Source organism: Neolamprologus multifasciatus, chromosome 7 (assembly GCF_963576455.1).
Source record: "Neolamprologus multifasciatus chromosome 7, fNeoMul1.2, whole genome shotgun sequence".
Classification (NCBI taxonomy): domain Eukaryota; kingdom Metazoa; phylum Chordata; class Actinopteri; order Cichliformes; family Cichlidae; genus Neolamprologus; species Neolamprologus multifasciatus.
This window is the reverse complement of record NC_140445.1, coordinates 23,460,309-23,481,834: the sequence shown is the minus strand read 5'-3', so window position 1 is coordinate 23,481,834 and position 21,526 is coordinate 23,460,309. Positions and strand designations below refer to the sequence as shown.

Genomic DNA, 21,526 nt, shown 5'->3' with positions numbered 1-21,526 from the left:
TGTCATCATCATGCCCTGATCATCATCATCATTGTGATCAGTGCCTTTTGGTCTTTATTTAAAAAAAGTAGGGTTTAACCTTTTCATTTAAAAGTATTCCAGTATCAAATATCTCATCTTAAATTGCCTTATCTGCTCTTAAAAATGCACAGCTGGAAGCCTCATTTCTTTTCTTTGTTTCCCTCTCCATCGTCACTCCAGAGTAAACACCTGGGAAAGTTACACCTTTTCTGGCTTCCTCTTTGGCGACAAGTATCTCAGTTTCTTCAGACTTGGATTTCGAGGGGTTTTTTGCTCAGGGTAAGAACATTATGAGGCTAATGTGATTACAGTATGGACCTGTGTTATCGCTTACAAAGAATGTAGTCAAAACTACTCCAAGCAAAGCAAAACCCTTATAAAAATAAGCAGATATGTTGAGCCAGGTTGCTCCAAGTACCTGTTCACCCAGGTTGCGAACCAGCAGCTGTCTCAGTATGTGGTGGAGGTAGATCTGTGAGGTCCTCTCTACTGTGCAGTAGGGAAACAGTGCCTCCAGTGGCTCTGAGGATCCCTGCATCCCGTCGTAGAGCACAGTCTCATTGGTTGCCCCCAGTACGAGGGCATCCTCGAACAGCACGGCCAAAGGGTAGATGTTGATGTGGAAGGGCAGCATTATGCGTCTGGAGAGGAAGGAGTGGGGTTTGCGATGGTCTCGGGGGAAAAGTGGCAGCCACACTTTCATGCCCGCTTCTCCACAGGACAACCAAAGAGCCTCCAGCAGATGGCGCTTTTTCTTGTTGGATCGACAGGTGGTCCAAACATTCTCCACACACTGGGCCAACACGACAGGGGGACAAAATGGGAGCTAGTGGAAAAAAGCAAAGCTGTTATGAGGGGATGTCTAAAATTTAAAATTCAGTTTTAGTGGTGTGAGGTCTGATTTCTGTTTGCACGGACATGAGTATTATTAGAACATTTTGCATGCAAAGATATCAGTGTGAACTCACCAGCTTCTTGTTGACAGCAGCCGTGTCTTTCTCTCGTACTTGCGGTCCTGAACGGTCCCGCTGTAGCATGATCAACTGGCCAGCCAGATTTAACATAATGCTCTCTGCCATGCAGGCCTGACACACACACACACACACAAGAGGCATTATTAAAACACCTGTAGTTACAGATCGGCGGTTGCTGTATGCTACTGTGTTCCTGCACTACCTGCTGCGGGGCTTTTAATGTGATGCCAGTCTCGGTGCGCACAGACGTGAGAGTGACAGACACCACAAGGGCTGGATGAGGGATGTAACGGGACATCGACACCTCCTGCAGCAGCTCCACACTGGCTGTCGGGTTTGGACTGGAATGATAATAATAATCAGGAGCTTAATGAAAGAAGACTAATGCACGGGAAAGAAAATAATCCAAGAATGCAAAGAAAAGAGCTGAAAACCATACAACGATTCTACATTTTCTACTGTGACAGCTTCACATTAAAAGGATTTTTCTGTTTAACCAGTTCAAGGCTGGCAGTCATGAAGTGGTCACAGGAAAGCAACAGCTCAAGAATCATTCATTATAGTTTTTTGTTTCATTTGTAAGAATGATTTTTTATCATATTTGACATTTTTATAAAATCTTGTTAAGACCCGCATATAATTTCCTGAATAAGAGCCGAGCAACCTTGACTCTGACCACTGTATTCCAAACAAACAAATTCTGAAATCCAAATAAACCGACGTATTAAATCTGTGGGAATTCCCTCAAGGCGTTCCAGATATATGACCTTCGTGAAAAGTGATGAATGAACAGCTGAAAGCAGGACCCAACAACATAAGGCCCTCCATCCATAACGGTCACTGGCACAAAAACTGATTTGTTCGGGAGCTGGATAAAACCTGCCCAGCGTAACACCAACAGATGAGGTTCTTCTCAGAAAATGGTTAATTTGTGATGTAAAGACTGGAGTCGTGTGTATATAGAAGCCCACCTGTCGTTCTTCCTCTCTATACTATAAAGGCAGATGGAGCAGTCGGCTCTGAAGAGTATGACCATGTCTCTGAAGACATTGAGCAGCAGAGTGTCAGAATGTAGCTTAGTAACTGAAGCAAAGGCATTGTCCAGGTTGGATGAGCGTTGATAGAGTCTCAACTACAGAGAGACCACAGACGAGACATCAAAATTAAAGACAGGCATTAGATTAGACCAAAAAACCAAAGGGATTTTTGACACGGTGGTATTATAGGTGGTGCTTCAGTCTCACCTGCTCCTGCTGGTCTATAAAATTGTAACAGGCCACCACCACAAAGTCATTCCACCAAGCCAGACCTCCTGTGACTGTCATGTTCTGCTCCTGCAGAAAAAAGCAACAACACATTTATCAGGTACTGTCCAACAAAAACACTTTTGTGCACAAATTCATTTTTTAAACAGACTGTTATTCTAATTTTATTTTCAACTGCATTTTTAGAGCTTTTGCATGGAATAGCTTTCCCCACGCACATACACACAAACAATATATGGACAAAAATACTGAGCCACCTATAAACACACTTATAGAAGCTGTCTGGATCTGGAAACCCACACTGTGAAGCTCCTGACACACAGTTTTTGTGCTGATGTTAATGCCAGAGGAGGTTTGCAGCTCTGCAGTTATTGAGTCAGCAGAGTGACTTTTACACACTATGCGTCTAGGCAGCACTTAGCGACCCTGCGCTATGACTTCATGTGGTCTGTCACTTTGTGGTTCAGTTGCTGTGGTTCCTAAATGCTTCCACCTTTCAGTAACACCTAACATGTAACATGTCACAAACGGGCTTATTACATCAGTGGCATCCTATTACAGCCCCACAATGAAATTCAGTGAACTCTTTAGGACGACCCATTCTCTCACAAATGCTTGTGAAGACAGACTGCATGGCTAGGTGTGTATTCATATTCACAAAAAAAAAAGAAGTTACAAGTTATTCCTGGCACATTTGTCTTTATTACAGTGGCAGTATTTTCAACGTGTGGACAAAATAAAAGTATCTTAGAGCTCAGATGAGATTCTTCCGTCATTGACCACCTATTGATCACTGCACCAAAGTCATCTATTAAGGTGTCAACATACCTGAGTGATATTTCCAAACAGCTTCCATTTCCTTGTAAACAAGGAGTAGTGTGCAAAGCCTCGCCTCCCTGCTACAGCCATGCACTGGCCTGCTGTGTCTATGGCTGCAAACTTTACAAACATACACAGACCAATTTCAAGTGTTGACACAGAAAACGAGCAACTCCATAAAACTAAAAACAGCTCTCACTGGTTTTGCTACCAGTGTGATGACATTTTTTTAAAGTTAAGTTGAGCTTGTTTATAGAGCATTACATCATATAAAAATTAGCTTTGGAGGCCAGAGGCAACCAAGCCAAAACTTTCCATATAAAAAGAGGACTATACTTCATATTTATCTTCTGCATATAAAACAAGCTTACTTTATAAAAACTGAATGCGTGCATCTATTTATCAAACATCACTGAGATCCACATTAAAGTCAAACACACACACACTTACCCGTATAGGCCAGTTGCTCTCTAGGTATGTGCTGTGAATCTAGAGGACAAATACAATTCAATAAAAAATAAAAAAAAGACAAAAAGACAATGAGCTAAATTTTAGATTTACTGAACTTGACAGACACACACAGGCCGCTTCAGGTTACTCAGTTTATTTGCGTCTGTCTTTCATAATCCAGAAATGACTGCAGTTTCTGTGCACTAACTTATTCTTGATAATGACATACAGGAAGTTTGCAGAGCAGCAGGAGGAAGCACATCCTTACCTGGACCACGTGCCAGTGCTTGTGTCCGAGTAAAGTGCTGAGTCCCTGAGAGAGAGAGGAGTCGGGGTTGGGGGGCGGGTGCAGTGGGCTGCCGTCGCGCGGGTGTAAGTGTGTGTGTGGGTGTGTGTCAGAGTTGCTATGGATCTGTGTGGGGTCACCGCAGGTCAGGTAGAGGCGGTCTTCACCGTGGAGTAACACCTGCTCCTGGTTACTCTGCAACAGCCAAGAAAGGAGCAAACCGAGCATAAATGCAGGGCATGGCGCGTGTGTGCGGTGATGCTTCCATCAGCACCGTGCATCTTCTTACCGTGCATGGGTTGACTGTGAGGGCGCTCTTAATGAAGTGGAATTGCAGTATGCCAGCCTGCAAAGCGCTGGAGTTAGGAGGTGCAACCATCTCCACATCCTGCTCCTGCTCCTCTTGTCTTCTCCTCTCCTGTTTGTGAGGGAGCACCCATAGGTGGTAGCCTTCTGCACCCCAGCTCTAGAAAGGGGCAAAGTGCAAGATTCAGCATACAAAAAAAAAAAAGTTTTCACCTCTATTACAAATAAAGACTTTTATTTTGATTTTTTCACTCTTAAAACAAACGTCTACATACCATAGAGCTGATTTTAAGGGGGTCTTTCTTGGTACCATCAGATCGATGTCTAAAGGGAGCAAACACACACAAAAATCCTTACAAACGAACACGCTGTATGAATGTAGCAGGGCCGCATTTGTGCCTTCACTCACATGAAGTCCTCTCCCAGAGTGCAGATGAGGTGAGCTCCGAAGACGCTCCACAGCGACAGGCCGCCGCACTCCCATGTAACCATGACAACGCTGCAGTCAGGTGACCAGCAGATTAGTTTGACAGGGCCCGTCTTGTTGTAGATGTCTGAAAAGGCAAAGAATGCACAGAAATTACAACATTTCTGTTTTACTGTTGTATTGGACTTTTTCTTTTTCTATTTTACTTATGCACCAAGTTCTGTTGTTTTCATTTTTTACGTAATGAGGAGCAAAATCTGTGAATGGCATCACATTGGGTGACATCAAAAGAGCAATACTGTTGATTCTGCACAAACACTTTGTGCTTTCCTAGATTCACTGGGATTTTAACAAACATGTAATGACAGTCGACTGAATGTGCAGAAAGGCCACTGCAGGTAAAACTGTGCCACATTTGGCCCTTGTAGATAAAAACATTTATATAAAATCAGAATGATATTACCTAATGGTAACCTAATGAGGGCTTAGTTTGTAGAATGTGATGCAACTGGGATAATATTACAGGAATTGAGCTGCTATTTAATTAAAGAGGAGGAGAATTGCATGACACACCTTGCCTCAAACTCTGCGGGAGTTTAAAGTAAGGTGTCTTTACACTAAGCTCTTAACTACAAAGCAAGAGGAAGACACCAGCCATTTTCATTGTTTAAACAGCCATGGGTCTATAAGGCAGTTCAGCCACTAGGGTGAGCTATGGCTTTGGACCACAAATCCAACAAAAGTGATGCAGGATATCAGCTACACAAAGAGAAAGACAGAAAGCTGAAGGAATGTACATTACATCCTGTAAAAGGATGCTAAGTGGAGCTAAGCTAAGTTGAAAAAGGAGTGAAAAAGCAAGACACAAGAATTGAGGGTAAAATGAGGATACCTGGGTAGTGTTTTGGAGTGAGCTCCAGTTTGTGGGAGAGCTGCATCGACCCTGTTGTGGTGTCGATCATGTACACCAGCACCGAGCCGCTGCAATGACAACACACGCATTTCAACCAGCGTAACATGTTGTGTAAGATGAGAGGAACTGCATGAAACGTCACGGCCTAGCTACAATTCTGTGCTGTGTGCTTCCCCCAGCATGTTTGTGCATCTCTTTGCACGTTAATATGAGACAAACATACATGAAAACAATTAAAACAGCAACACAAGCTCAGCATCTGTACTGTATGTGAATGCCATTAAACACAGATGCTTAAAAATCGGATGTCTGCAGTTGCTCCCTGCCGATATTTTTGCTTAAGCTTGTTTTCAAATATGTAAAGACTTTAGTAAAACATTTGTACTTTATACATTTCCAATCTTTTGAAAAATAAAGTACAAAACAGTGTAGAAAATAGTGTCCGAAACATGGTAAAGGGGAGAAGGAAGCAGCATGGAGAGAAATTCCTGCCAACCTGGCGTTATTGCACTGCGTGAGGAGTTCCTGACGAGTACACACTAGTTAGCCTCAGCAAACACAAACTGACAGATTCTCACACTGGACACACACACACACCACACTGACAACAACCTCTCTGTACCACACACACACACACACACACACACACACACACACACACACACACATTCAACAAACACACCCAAGATCGCTTTCCAGCACTGCCCTGTAAACGATGTAGGGAGACGGCGATAGAGGGAGACGTTTGCAGAGACATGTACCTGGCGCAGCCAAAGGCCATCAGCCTGTACTTGTTGTTGACAGCCACACAGGTGCCATCAGTCACATCCGCTGCCCAGACACCCTGCAACTGCTGGACACACACAAGAAGCCTTCTTGAATAACAGGTAACAGTAAAATGCTGCCGACTGTCAAAAAAACGAAAAGATAACAAATCTGAGCGTGAAGCGCATCATCACTCGATTGGTCACAATTTGTAACTGACATTTATGTCTTGATGTTAAAAATCAACACCCACTGTCTATTTTCCAGCCAAAATATTAACGGTAAGCTGAGATGCAAGAAAATGTTTTTCCTGATGGTCATTACGGTCCTCACCGTGCTAAGAACACTAAAAGCCACAAGCTCTGCAACTGAGTCATTACCGCAATATTATTAATAACATTTTGTTCTGGCTTTGTGTGTACTTGAACATGTTGCATTATTAGTGTGCATAATTGCTCTCTGGAAGTACTGCTGTGCATCTCCTGCATGGTGAAAAAGCAAGTATATCGGAGTTTCTGACAGTAAATCAGGAAGGGACTAATTCCTGCCACTATTAAAAATGTATATCTTGGAAAATAAATAAATAAATAAAATGATAAAAATAAATGGTATTCAAAACTTTCCACACAAACAAATTAGGTCCATAAGCAGACACACTTTTTGTGGCTTTGCCTCTGTACATCACCACCACAATCAATGTAATTAAAGTGCAGATTTTAAGCTTTAATTCAAAAAGTTTCACAGAAATTTTGCATTTGTTCAAAATTAGAGCCGTTTTTATACAGTTTCAGCTTTTCAGAGGCTCATAATAAATTGGACAATTGACTGAAAAGCAGTTTTAAAACCAGGTTCTTATTCAAAACAAAGCAGACAAAGGAGAGAAGAGTGTGAGATGGTGATCCATCAGCTCACATCATTTTAAATGTGGTGGCTACAGTGTTACAGCATGTATGGGAGCCAGTGGAGTGGGCTCACTAGTATTTATTGATGATGTAAGAAGGTTTATAGAAGTAGCAGGAAGAACTCTGAAGTGTACATGGCTATACTCTCTGCTCAGATTCAGCCAAATGCTGCAAAACAGACAAAGCTTCACAGTGCACATGGATAATGACCCAAAGAATACTGTAAAAGTTAAGGCAAAGAAATGGGATATTCTTCAATGGCCAAGTCTGTCACCTGATCTCACTCGAGTATAGCAGCTTTTCAGTTACTGAAGATAAAACTGAACGCAGGGAGCTTCACAAACACCTGAAGGTGACTGCAGAAAAGGCCAAGCAGAGCATCTCCAGGGAGCAAACAACACTTTCTATGTCCATGTTTTCAAGACTTTAGGCAGTCATTGACTGAAAATGATTTTCATCCAAGTAATAACACAACCTCTATTTAAAATTGCGCTAGTTTGTCCAATAAACTTGAATGTGTAAATGTGTATAAAAAAATGGCCATAATTGCTAAATAGTCAATATAAAGGTTTCGTAAAACCCTTTGAATTGAAGCTGAAAGTGTGCACTTCAATCACATAGTGACTGTCTGATTGAAAAGCTACAGAAGCAAAACTACAAAAAAAAGAAATTCTGAACTTTATATCCTGAAACAAGCTGTTCTAGTCTACTAAAAGCCAACCAGAGCACTCAATTTATTTGCAGAATAAAAAGCATGGTTATCTTCACAAAACAGAGAAATCATTATGCTGTTAGTGATTTGGCTGCATGAAATAGGGCTTATAGTGTTCCCATCATCGTGGTGTCAGGTGTCCTGTAATAATAAATTGGCTATTTAATGCCATAACAACAGCAGTTTTCACACATGCACTGCAGCCTTGAGCATTTCTGAGTGGAACGCTATGTGAGAAAGCAAAGGTCTGACTCTGTCGTCTTGGACATTTAATGGCCCTTACGCTGCCAGCTCCCTACTATAACGTCTGTGTAATGTGATTTTGCCCATGTGAAAATAGAGCAGGTAATTATTCAAGAATTCACTGCGGACGGGTGGATGGCATGTGGCCGGCCTGCAGCACCCTCGCTTAAACCAAACATAGTTTGAGCAGTGAGAACAGATCTGACACAAACAGTCTCCTGCTGTGTACTGCACATAAACAAAGGGCCAACTGCGCACAATGTCTCGACTACGATTATTACGACGGTGTGGAAAATGACTAATTCAACTGTTTTGTCTGTGTGCTTTAACGTGACCAGTGCGTGTCTGTGAGCATCCTTACGTCTGCAGTGATGGTGTTGCTCAGTGGGGTGATAAAGCCCAGGCGTCCGTCACTCAGTACGACAGCAAAGCCATCCAGGGTCACACAGTACTCCATACAGCGGATATGAACCCCCTCCAGGTCCAGAGAAGGGCCACCTAAATACACAGGGAGGGAGAAAAACTACTGTAGGCTGATTTTGTTTTAATGTTACTCTGTTGTATTTGAGCAGAGTGCATTGATCTTTTAACCTCGAGCAGACTGCAGGTCCAATGAGAAGGGGATTGTAGTAAGGCAGATGGCCTTGCGTCCATTGCTGCCGAGCCCATCCCAATGCAGCACATGGAGATAACCGTCTGCGGTACACACCAGCAAATCCTCCTGGAGGGACTGCAGGCTAGTGGGAAGAAGTTTTTTTTTTAAAAAATTAAATATTAATCAAAGGAACAGGGGAAAAAAAGAAGTTAGTAAAAGAAAGCAGGGGGGGAAGCTAGGTAGGCAGGGTAGAAACAACATAACAAGACAGAAAACAGTGGGCTATTCATCATCCAGCTGTGCCCCGTGTGAAGACTGAAAGTTTTACTGGGCAGCTGTGATGAGGCCATGTAGCTGCTAGTGCCAAGTCTCCCTATCTTTTAACACACATGAGAACAAACAACAGTGTGTTTGTGTGGGTAAAGTACTTCATTGTATCCTAAAAAAAAAAAAGAAGAAAAAAAAAAAAGGGGGGGGGGGGAGAGGTTTAACACCGAGGAAGGCACGACGACAACAGCCGAGAGTGAGCAAGTGGAAAAATGAAGGGAAGCAAAGGCTCTAAGCACAGTGGACTGACACTGTGGAGGAGGCAACGTCTTTTACTGCAGCTTCACGCAGCAGGAGACACCCACTCATCTCCTGCACAATCAAGCTGTGCCTGTGAAATGCCAACAGAGCGCTCGAATTCAGATGACTACCCCGTAATCTCTGTCGAGCACAGACAGCGGAGGAGAAATGGCAGATGAACACGGAACAATACAAACAAAAACAAAAAGGTGGACAAAAAGAAACAGTAAAAGTTCTTGTCACTCATTAAACGTCAAACACGTCAAGCTCCAGGACATGTGGGTTATAGCTGGAACAAAGACAGAAACTAAAACAACACAAAACTCAAACCACCATAGAGAAGAAAGCAATTGTATTAGACTGGCTCCATCGTTCTAGTGCCTCCCCTCACTTTGTGTGTCCAGGGAGCTACACTAACTATACATTTTGGAAAATAGTCTTGAGCAATATTTCTCTGCGATTTCTGAAGATCAAAGTTCTTCTTTTTACATTGGCTGCTTTTTCACTCATTTTCAGTCCACTCCTTACCTGACCAGTTTTACAGGAATGTTTCTTTATTTGTTGTTGTTCATTAAGCCGCTCAACACTGACCTATCATTTAAGCATAAATGACCTCTAACTGAGAGGATAAACCAGTGTTGTTTCTCCACAAACAACTGAGCAAAGAACTCATTGTAGATTTTAACAAGTTGACATGCATAAAATCTCATTTTTCCACCAACAAGAGAATTTGCAAGTGCCATTAACCGCAAAGTTGGCATATCTTGAAGTGGTTTGCAGAACGTGCCCTTTGGTTGGTCCATCTACTGTTCCCTGAAGCTTCATTGGAAATGGGTGGCTACCAGGAAAACATTCTTAAGAAAGAGAAACAGGAAGAAAGGCTGAAGTATGCCAAGTTACATAAGAACTGGACATGAACTGAAAATGAATGGCACCAGGTCTTTTTTGGGTGATTAATCCTAATTTGAAATTTTTTGGTTCAGATCATCACCAATATTTACAGATGAGGTCAGGAGAGAGTGCATCTACAGGCATCTGTAAAGCCTGGTGGCTCAGTCATGGTTTGGGGCTGCATTTCAGTCAGTGCTGTTGGAGATTTAGTCTAAATTGATAGAATTATAAACAAAGAAAAATACCATCAGATATTGATCCACCATGCAATTACCATCTGGAATGCTTCTGATTAGCAACTGTTCATATGTAAAAACATACTTAAATGGAAAAAAACAAACAAACAAAAAAAAACAAAACACACTGTGGATCATTGTAAGTCATAGGTTGGCCTCCCCAGAGCCCAGACCTTAAGATTACTGAAGTAGTGTCAGGCCATCTTGACAGAGAACAGAACAAAAAGGCAGCCAACATCCAAAGAAGAGATTTGAATGTCCTTCAAGAAGCCTGGAGAACAATTCCTGAAGACAACTTAAAGAAATTACAAGAAAGCTTGACTAAGAGAGATCAGGCACGTTGAAGAATAAAGGAGGTCACACGAAATACTGACATTCAGTCTGAGGAGAACTCTACAAACCACATTTTTGAACTTGTTTTAAACAATCACAGCACACATTTCCCCCAAGTGTTTTGCCCAGTACTCTAAATGTGCTGGCCATTTCATTAATATATACTAAAAGCTTTTACAGTAACAATTCTGAAATCATGTGCTTTGGTCACTGAAGTTTCACTGCAAAGTGTAAATTCAGTCACACTTTTTAATCAATTAATTTGTTGATTGTTTTCTTAATTTATTCATTGCATCACAAAGTCCTGATGGTTTATTGAGTAGACTTTAACATTTTAAACCTGAAAGATTTACATTTGTTTTTCTGCAAATATAGTGAGGTCATTAGGTAATTTTCCCTGTTATTCGAGGCTAACACAGAGTAAAAAGACTGGAAATGGATCTGTCTTCACACTGATATAAACGTGTAAAAAAAATTAAAAGCCCTATTTGCCGAGTTTGAGCCATTTAAATGAACTTCAGGTTGTCTGACATAATTAAAAACCTAATTAATGGAATAAAAACAGTTCACACTCGTTAAAATGCAACAGGCAAAATAGAAACGTTACATCTGGAGAGAAAGCACAGTCATCAAACCTATAATGGAAAAAACAAAACAAAAAAAATAATGATGGATTCTCATCAGACAATTTGCATCTTTAAAACAGCTTGTGATGATCTGAATACAAACTATCCAGAAAACATAAGAGTCTGATTTGAATTAATTATGTTTCAGGCAAATGTTACTTCTTTGCTTTAATCAGTTAGCTCATCTGTCACTCACTCCTCCCTCTCATTCATTTTTGCCAATTTATGCATTTCCTCTCTGTGGGCCTCTGCCATTAAAAATCCACATCAGAGGACTTTAGCTTCTCTTTGCACCTGAGCTGTCTCTCACTGCCAACACTGTCTTTCCATCAGAAGAAGAGAGGTTTTTGAGCCATTACCGTGAGCCAAATGGCTTTCACATATACACAAAGAGCTACATTTGTTAAAAAAATGTTTTAATCTTTAAATAGCTGCTGATAAACTACTTGAGAAGCATTTGTGCACAGCTTAAATCTTTAAAATGTTTCAAATGCAACACTATAGTTAGCGCTCACACAGAACAACAGTGATTCTGATTCTGTTGTGCAGGTTTTATGGAGGCTATCCTGCCTGTGTTTAATTTACGACATTTTAAATCACTGTTTTGAAAGTAACAAGAACATTTATACCCAGGTCAATATTTGTAGGTTCAAGAAAGAGTTATTTACATGGAAATATAAACAGATAATGATGAAGCTAAGCTCAAGGGGTGGCCATAAACATTGTTAAGAGTTTACAGGGAGTGCTTGAATGGAGACAGAGTGTGAGTAAACCTTGAGTGTGTGTGTTTGTGCAGGAGAATTTGCCTGTGTAAATGTGAGCTTGATGACACATCAAAGACCGAGAGGGAGTGAGCTGATGCCTGTGTGAGGCTGAGGCAGACAGGTAGACACAACAGAAAGAAAGTATGTATGAGAGAGCACCTACCTGGTGATGGGTGCCTCCAGATCCACAGGCTTCTTCATCTCCAGAGAGAGAGCGGGTGCACATTGCTCCTCCTTAAAACCAGGGGTCACCTTCACACGAGGGCTTACTCTGTGCAACCACATCATTCCAAACACACATTTTACTCCTAGTTACATGAAAGTAAACCCAGTGAAATGCTAAAATTACAAAGTCACAGAGCTGACAATGAACACTGAATATGTCCCAACTTGCTCAAACGCTGCTGGTGTGCTCTAAAGGAATGTGAAATGCACACTTTGAGACGCATTTCAATCAAACAAATGGTTTATATGGTGAACAACCATGGGAGAAGAGAGGAAACATCCCTAAGCAGACGGAAAAGTATTCACTTTGCTAAACTTCATGGATATTTTATTGTGCTTTAGATTTTGAATGTTTAAATTATCTTATGGTCCTATTAATCAACACTTCATGGCAAAAAAAAAAAAAAGAAAACATGTTTTTTTTTCACAGTTATAAAAAGCTAAATGCTGCAAAAAATAAATAAATGAAAAATCGGAATGTGCTCTGAATATTTCTAATCCTCCGAGAAACTGCAGCTATAATTTCACCGCCTGCAAATGCAAATGCAATCATGAGCAAACAGAGTATTTACTAGTAAACTGCACCTGTATACCTGCTACTGCTGTCCTCCCCCCACACATGTTGATAGTCATAATGATACCACACCCATAACATTACATAACCACCTTTCACTGTCAAAGTCTGCATCACAGACACAGTAAAAGATTAAACTGGCAACTGTAGTTGCCAGAGTGAATAAGTTAAGAGTTTTACTTCAAGGCAGCGTTTCCTGTTCTCTCTCTTATGGTTGACTGTATATGTAGACACAGGTGATGGAGACACAGCAGTTTAGCGAGGCAAACATCACTGACAGAAGAGGTAACGAGTGCAATATGGGCCCTGGACAATGTTCAACTAATCACTGCATATGTATATAAAGGATAAAAGTACTGACTGTAAAATCAAGAGAAAGGTTAGTGTCCTCCTGGTAAACACCAGCTTATACAGTGTATTTCTCAACCAGTTGCAGAGTGGTTGCAGGAGGGTACTTGCTGGTCACACAGAGGTATATGATGATGTACTGATAATGTCCTTGCGACTGATTTGGTAGCGCCTAGTTTGCATGGAAGACACTGACATGCCTAAAAAACACTCCAACGACTGGCTAAACAAAAGTGAAACTGAAGGGTGCAAACCTGAAACACAAACTGTTTGCCTTTAAACTCACAGCTGTGGCCTTTATAACATGATGCTTGAAGAAGCAAGGTACAGCTTTTTCATTGAAGGAGAGGCTCTCCAATTGTAGTTTTTACCTGGTACAAGGTACTACCACCTAATGGAAACCCCACAAAAACGAGTCGAGCCATGTCAAGTAGTACTCATGGCTCGTGGCTCATACTTCTGTTACTGCAAACCTGTTATGAAGAGTGAGGGGTGGATCTGCCTAAAACACCTAGCACAGTTGTGCAGATGGTCATTTTTGTTTCTCATGAGTGTCGTTTGATCTTAATTTTTTTTCCCCAGCTTCTATTTGTTGTGAGCGCTGCTGTTGTTCCCTTTTCTTTTCTGTGTCAACAGACTGTAGACAAGCCCACAAAATTCCCACTGTTCCTCTTTCTGTGTACCCAGAGACACAAATGGAGTGATGCTGCTTAAACCGCAGCAAAATGTCAATCACAAGGTAGGCTTGTCGTCAAGCACGCAATGTTAATAGCTCTCTTTGATACTAATGGGGATCTTAAACACATTTATCAAACAATGATTTGATAGCTCTTTAAAAGTAGTCTGAATGTGTGGCGCACTCACTTTGGATAGACGGGCTCATAGAGGTACTTGTCATCCCCTCCACCAAGCACATCAAACAAAAGGATGTAGCCTTTGGCAGTCTGAAAACAGAGGGGGGGGGGGGGGGGGGATCATTAAAACATCATAAACGTAACTGTTGACAGGAAAAATGAGGAAAAGGTGCGAGACAATAAGATGAAAGAACTTCATTACCTGAGTGCCTTTTCAGACAACAACACAGAAACTATAACAGATTAAGTCTGAAGCCCTTGTCAGCGACAGGTTTTCAATTTAGCACAGATAAAGTCTGACTAAGTAGCCTTTTTGCACATTTCTGTGAGTATTTATGGACTTTACACAGTTTCTGCTTGTAATGTCTCACCATAATTTGGCTACAGTAAGTTGTAGCCAGTACTGTTGTTGTTGTTGTTACAGTGAAGCTGTTTCCATAGCTGGGCGCTCCTTTTCATGTGCCATCAGATCATGTCAATTAATACAGAACACTTTATGAAGACTAGATAATGGAAGGAACAGAGAAAGAAAAGCCCACATCACAGCAGGAGGGTGGAGGAGGAAGCAAGGAAGGAAGGAAGCTTAAATTCACAGAACGGAAAACACTGAAGCTGCAGGTCTGGAACAACAGGTCTGCAATGACAATCACTGCAGAACTGTAAGTAGATAATTGTGATAAGTTTAAAGGCCTTTATAATTAACGTTATTATGTTTTTATAATCATAGTGGTTATCTTAAGAAAAATGACGCAACTAGACCATCTGATGTGGTGTTCGCCTTGGGAAGAGTCAATCTGCCAAACCGAAGTATAAGGCCACAAGGATTACCTACACAAACATGCTAGAATTTTTTTTTTTTTGATCAGGTTTTTCGGGTATTTAATTAATGCCCAAGTTGTTTTCCATATCTATATTTGTAACACCACCACAGACACAACAGAACAATAAACATCCAACTGCACACATCTGTGCCGCGACCCTTCATGGCACAAGCTTGAACTGTCTCAACTGTTGAGACAGTTCAAAGTTATATAGGCTAAGAAAAAACTGATAATCACAATTTTGTTAGCATTTCAAAACAGCTGATTTACACCAAAAGCTCTGTAGAGCATTTTCTTGTACTTTTTCCACATCACACACGCAAAGAGCTGTCAAGGACACGGCTGAAACTGAGAGCCTGTGGAATGAAACATGACACGAAACCCGATCCTGACTCCAGTGTCCGTGATAATGATCCAAGGTTTGCATATAAACATGCTGTGGTGCTCGAATAAGAACAAACTAAACTCAAATTCTTCTGCTTATGGTCTTCTGAGCTGAGCTCCAGTGTAGGGCAGTATTTTGCTCTGACTATGGCAGTAACCCTTTATGGTTTTACTAGTGTGGTGACAGTGCTGTTACCACAGCTTTAAGAAAAGCCAAGAAGAAGAAAAGGTAATTTCCAGAAACTGACAAAGAGAGCCAGACTGAGGCCTGTTAAAGCCATCAGCAGCCTTGGATCTTGAAAATCTTAGTGATGGGTAAAAATAAGAAAAACTGCAAACCAACAACACTGCAAAATGCATTAACTCTAAAAAAAAGATGAGAATACAGTAACAAAAACGGTCTGCTTTATCCGCTCACTTCTCAAGACTCACTCACAGAGACCTGAATGTGAAAACTAGAGATTTAAAGTATCATTTACAGGGTTAATTAATTAATGGATAACGTTAAAACCAGAATGTTTCATAGCTTATAACCCATAAAACAACAAATCTGACTTTGACATCAAGCACAGTTTGTGTGCCGACCTGATTAGGTAATTACGGTATGCAAGTTTGATTAATTCTAGAGGATTACCAGCTATTCCTGTGAACTTACTGTGGCATAAGCTCACCAGTCCTGTGCCTGGATGAGTTAAAAACAGAGATCCCCTGGCGATGGGATCACAGCAGCCTAATCACAGGTATTTTCTTGACCTTCCTACTTCTGCAGTACTTTATTCAGTACTTCTCGAGCTGATAATCTGCAAGTCTTCCAACAAGTCCTTAATTTTGATCTCAACTACACAGCTGTAAAGATTCATCTTGCACAGTGGGGATGCTACCACACGGAGAATCCAGACATACAAAACACCTGCCAACGTACTCAAAACCACCACTGTGGTAGTTACCCGTAAAACAGATGTATCTCAGGGCACCACATTTACCCTTGAAGACTGGTTAAGGAATGAAGTGATGCTGCATTAAACATAACCTTCATAGATTACATTTTCATGTCTAAACAGTATGGGATAATCACCACTAATAAAAGTAAAAAGGCTGCACATGTGCACATGAAATCATGTTTACTTGAATCACAAAATACTCTACAAAAATGTAATGAATTGCTGAATCACCTGCACTTCATTTCCCCTCTATCATCATGATCTTCCCTTTAAGAGTGTATCAAGAGTCTAATTTACTGTGTAAGTGAATTAAAGAGGGATGAGTGGGCTTGGAGAATTCTCTGTTAGTCTGCTGAGGAAAATCATTGTGCATTCAGGCTACAGAGACAAAACAGCCTCTTCATCATTTTCATTTTAGCACTATATATAGTTTAGATGAACAGTATTCTCATCACAATGACCTAGTTAGTTATAATAGCCTCACATGCTTGTGTGATCCACATACAAATACAAGCATTTACAGAGTTCACCCTCCAGCAAAGGATGCACAATTCTTCACATCTACTATTATAACAGCAGAAAATGTTTGGAATTTGTTAAACCGCTTGAGTTTTCAGACTTGTGGCAAAGCCTTCTGTTAAAGACTATAATTTTATCATCAAGAGCCATAAATTTAAATATAGTTATGTGGCTCAGTTACAAAAACTTTCTGCAGCATTGGGGAAGGCGCAAATCAAGCAGGAATAGAAACAGACAGTGTGGAGGGCAATGAGAAATATGGCACACAGCCAGTTATAATTTGGAGTAACCAAACAAGGCTTTCTCCCCCTGAGTAAATTTTTAAAAAACGGAAATGCGAGGGACACTAGCATGTGAACTGCAGGGAATCTCGCTGAAATATCAAAGATGGGAGGGAAGCTGCAGAAGCAGAAAAACTTGGCAACTCATGACGAACTTCAGTAGCGTCCCCCACTCTTATCATCTCCTCCCTTTAACCTGTAGTTTTGATCACACTAACACATAAAAGCGCTCAGACATCCATTCATCCGTTTATGGGCCTTTGATTAGCTTTATTTCAACCTGTCCTATCTGATAAGTGAGCGCTCGTGATGAAAGCAATTGCAGATGAAGGGGAAAGGCATCAATTGGGATGCATCCCATGTTTCTAGGACTCTTGGTGGGTTCACACATGCACATATAACAGTACAGGAAGAGGCAGGATGCCAGTCATTCTCAGCTGAAACCCAATAAACAAGCAGGCACTGCAATTCAAAGGCAGTCAGTGACCCAGGGCAGGGGAAGTTGCTTGTCACTTTTGTTTTTTCCATCTATGCCGTCTCACTAATAGCAGTCACAAACTCAAGCTGCAGCATTTATGGACAACAGTGAGGCCCTGAAATGTTTTTAAACAGGCCTGCAAAACAGGATGCATGAAAAGAAACCTTAGAGTAACAGGCTTGGTATCCTATTGTGCTCATGTTGTGATCAGTAGAGTCTTATGAAAAAGTGAACCACATGAGAGAAATCTATCATTTATTATCAAATGACTTCAGTGCACTGGTGTGTTGCTTTCACTTTTGTCACTTAAAACGTCCTCTTCTTCAGCTTGATAGTACAAGCTGTGATTAGCATTGTATTTAAAAAAAGAAGTGAAAAACAAGAAAAAGAGGAAGATCAGAAAGGACAGACTTATTTAAAAAATTCATTTAAAAAAAGTCAAATAAAGAGAGAAAGAAGCCCGCTCCAAAACTGAAATGAAAAGTGGGAAATAGCTGACTGCTAAGTGCTCCAGTTCAGTGTTGCAAGCGGAACGAAAGACTGTTGCTGCAAAAGTAACAAGTCAGCAGAAAGCGTGTACACAGAAAGCACGATGAGCTGCTCTTCTGCATGTCTGAACAGGCTCCACAAGTACACTGGAACATAACACTGCAGTGTTCCCTCGAGTTTAAGTGCATTATAACAACAAAAAGAGAAAAAAAGAAAATAAATGGATGCAAACTCTTACGATCTGCAAATATTAGATACCTTTCAGTGTGGATTACAAACAAGTATAAATAATGCAATAGCAGAGCACAGATGTGTAAAGTTTATCTACAACTCTTGCGTGTTAAGTCTTACCGAGTGTGGTTTCAAGGTACACACAGATGTTAACAGTCCTAAATGAACCATGGCAAGTCTAGATATCTGAACGGCAATCAGTGTGCTGCTCTTGACGAACAACTACAAGACTGGTGACGATAACAGACCTAAATCGCCATTATTTTCGTGGCAGATAAGGAAATATGTGCGGTAGTTAAATCTTGTGTATCTCTGAGTTTAACACTCAGAAGAGTAGAAGTGCCAGGTGAACAGAGGCAAAATGGGCGCTGTTTAAATGTGGAAATTCATATTGATTTAATCATTAGCATCGTAAACAGTAAGCACATTTCTTTTTTAATAAACCATTGGAAATAAATCAAAATGCAACATTTCTTTGTGATCAAGGAGTGGCCACAACAAAAAGCAAAATCTGATACAACCTGCAGTCTCAGAACAAAACATGAAGCGGCTGTAAAAAAAAAACAAAAAAAAAAACTGTGCATTTCTTTCTGTTCATGGACACAAACTGTCATGTTTTGTTTTGAGGGTTTTTCGTGTCAGTGAACACTGACAGCTTGAAAGGAATGCATTTCAATAGGAAGTAGATTTCATGTCAGGAGCAGGTATTTTGTCCAGAGAAAGCAGGTAGGTGTCACCATGGCAACCCAGAAAATAAAGCTTTAAAAGAAGTGGAACCTGATCTTTTTTTTCTAAGCTAAATACTGGCGTGTTTTAGAGTGACGTGCATGACTCAAACCTGGGTCTTCGTGAGTGGTGGCAAAATGATTTGCTCCACCTCCACCCTCCAAATGCCTTTTAAAAGTGGAAAGCATTTCATGTCTATGGACATGAATTTGTACATATAAAAAGAGACAGATGAAAAGTCATGTTCAAGGACACAAATATAAGACTAGGAAATTTGTTATGCGGAACATGAATCACTAGATTAAATGTTGTGGCAATTTCATAAACTGTCGTGAGACTGGGTTGTTACAGCAAAGAGAGCTCTCTGGTACTGGTATGATACAAAATTTTATAATCTGGTTTTTACTTAAAGAAATATGAAGATTTATTGTCTCAGAAAATTAAGATATGTTTAACAGTAGTGAGTTACATCAACTTATTATGGATGTCTAAAGAAGCTAAAATCACATAATCTTAATTCACACTGCTAAAAAAATTAAAGAAACTTTGAAAACACATCAGACCTCAGGAGGAAAAAACCTGTGCTGGGATATTTACACTGATATGGACTGGTAAAGATGTCAGAAATAAGAGGATGCGCCATCGTTTGATGGTAATAAAAATTATCAGCTTATAGAGGGCTGAGTTTAAAGCAACTCTAAAAATCAAAGTGACATAAATTAGTAAAACAAAAAATTAAAAAAAAAAAAAATTCGCAAACTGATTGCAAAAACTCAAAATGGAATTCAGTAGTTCCCTTTCAGTCGATTCACTTGGTACAACACATAAGTATGGGATATCACGCCCTTGCGTGTCCTGGCTGAATATACCTTTATTCACGCCTTTAAGGCAGATGACGTTTTTTGTTTTTTTTGTTTGGTTTTTTTGTTTGGTTTTTTTTGTGTATAATGGCAACGTTTTCATTATGTATTGTGGCCATGATTTGTGAAAAAAAAAAAAATTTAAATAGAAGTTTAAAAAAAAAAAAAGGTGTGTAAGAACTAAGGGATGACTGTGATGACACGCGCACGGCCCCGCCTGCACATATAGCCGCTGTCATCACAGTCATCCCTTAGTTCTTACGCTCCTCACCGCGCACGTTTGTCGGAGCACAGAGTGGCTGCGTTTCATCGCTGCCTCGCTCAGTTTAATCTCTAAGAGCCACCCATGTCCTGGGCCACCCAAACCTGGGGCCGGACCTTCTCTCCAGGGGGGGTCCTCTGGTGAGAGAATGGAGGTTATACCCTTTAATAGTGGCTCAGATTTGGGACCTATTTGGCAAGGTGCAAATAGATCATTTTGCTTCCAGGGTAAATACTCACTGCCCCCTGTTCTTCTCCATAATCAACCACGATGCACCCTTGGGCTTGGACGCGCTAGCGCACCAATGGCCAGACGTGCTCCTGTATGCATTTCCCCCAGTGGAAATGATCTCCAGTTCTAGAGAGAGTGCGTCGGCATTCCCTGTCTCTGACTCTAGTGGCCCCTTGGTGGCCCACAAGGTCGTGGTATGCAGAGATAAATAGCCTGCTAGCAGCGAGTCCTTGGCAGCTTCCTCTCTGCAGGGATCTCCTCTCTCAGGCGGGAGGAGAAGTGTTTCATCCGCTCCCAGATCTGTGGCGCCTTCATGCTTACCTGCTGAGAGGTTAAACTTGATTGCTAAGGCTTTGCCACCTAGTGTGATAGCGACAATTCAGAGCGCTAGGGCCTCATCTACTTGAGGCTTGTACGCTTACAAATGGCGAGCCTTCGAGCAATGGTGCCAGGACCGCCACACTCTCCCATTTCAGTGCTCTATTGTGGATGTTTTGACATTCCTGCAGGAGCTGCTGGATAAGGGCTTTTCATTTTCGACAATTAAGGTTTATTTAGCAGCTATATCTGCTTGTCATATTGGCTTTGACGGGGTGACACTAGGTGCACATCCCCTCGCCATACGTTTTCTGAAAGGAGTTCGCCGGCTGAGGCCCGTGCTTAAGTCCAGTGTCCCTGCTTGGGACTTGTCTTTGGTGCTGGAGGCCCTTTGTAGCCCCCGTTTGAACCCATTGAGTCTGTGGATATGAAATTTCTTTCATATAAGACTGCATTACTTATATGAAAGAAATTTGAAGGTCACCCACTCGCTTTGCCGAAGCCAAAGCGAGTGGGTGACCTTCATGCGCTGTCTGTGCATCCCTCCTGCACACAGTTCTCTCCTGATGGCCACAAGGTCGTATTGCGTCCAAATGCTGCCTATTTTCCCAAGATCATGCCTGCATCTTATAGCTCAATGGAGTTTGAGTTGCTGAGCTTTTGCTCCCCTCCTTTTGCATCTGAGGAGCAGAGGAGGATGCATTCTCTTTGTCCAGTGCGTGTGCTACGCACCTACATTGAGCGCACTCAGAATGTGCGTTTAAGTGACCAGTTGTTTGTCTGCTTCGCTAATCCAAATAGAGGTAGAGCTCTGTCCAAACAGAGGCTGTCCCACTGGTTTATAGAAGCTATCTCACTGGCATACGGCACCAGAGGTCTTGCTTTGCCA

General features: G+C 41.3%; 1 protein-coding gene across 3 annotated transcripts in view; it reads right to left on the bottom strand.

Annotated features, from left to right (window-relative positions):
• Nucleotides 1-21,526, bottom strand: part of ric1 (RIC1 homolog, RAB6A GEF complex partner 1) — a 48,541-nt gene that overhangs the window by 12,485 nt on the left and 14,530 nt on the right. For 2 of the 3 annotated variants that reach the window (XM_085164661.1, XM_085164664.1), the window contains exons 3-19: nucleotides 14,107-14,186; nucleotides 12,259-12,366; nucleotides 8,675-8,820; nucleotides 8,445-8,581; nucleotides 6,223-6,314; nucleotides 5,441-5,529; nucleotides 4,531-4,675; nucleotides 4,397-4,445; nucleotides 4,105-4,281; nucleotides 3,798-4,010; nucleotides 3,530-3,568; nucleotides 3,089-3,199; nucleotides 2,240-2,329; nucleotides 1,967-2,127; nucleotides 1,198-1,336; nucleotides 990-1,106; nucleotides 440-847 (exon numbers count right to left, since the gene is read on the bottom strand). In XM_085164661.1, the coding sequence (XP_085020787.1) occupies nucleotides 440-847; nucleotides 990-1,106; nucleotides 1,198-1,336; nucleotides 1,967-2,127; nucleotides 2,240-2,329; nucleotides 3,089-3,199; nucleotides 3,530-3,568; nucleotides 3,798-4,010; nucleotides 4,105-4,281; nucleotides 4,397-4,445; nucleotides 4,531-4,675; nucleotides 5,441-5,529; nucleotides 6,223-6,314; nucleotides 8,445-8,581; nucleotides 8,675-8,820; nucleotides 12,259-12,366; nucleotides 14,107-14,186 (2,301 nt within the window). The remainder of the gene's footprint in view (nucleotides 1-439; nucleotides 848-989; nucleotides 1,107-1,197; nucleotides 1,337-1,966; nucleotides 2,128-2,239; nucleotides 2,330-3,088; nucleotides 3,200-3,529; nucleotides 3,569-3,797; nucleotides 4,011-4,104; nucleotides 4,282-4,396; nucleotides 4,446-4,530; nucleotides 4,676-5,440; nucleotides 5,530-6,222; nucleotides 6,315-8,444; nucleotides 8,582-8,674; nucleotides 8,821-12,258; nucleotides 12,367-14,106; nucleotides 14,187-21,526) is intronic. The other variant, XM_085164663.1, reaches the window with a different exon arrangement.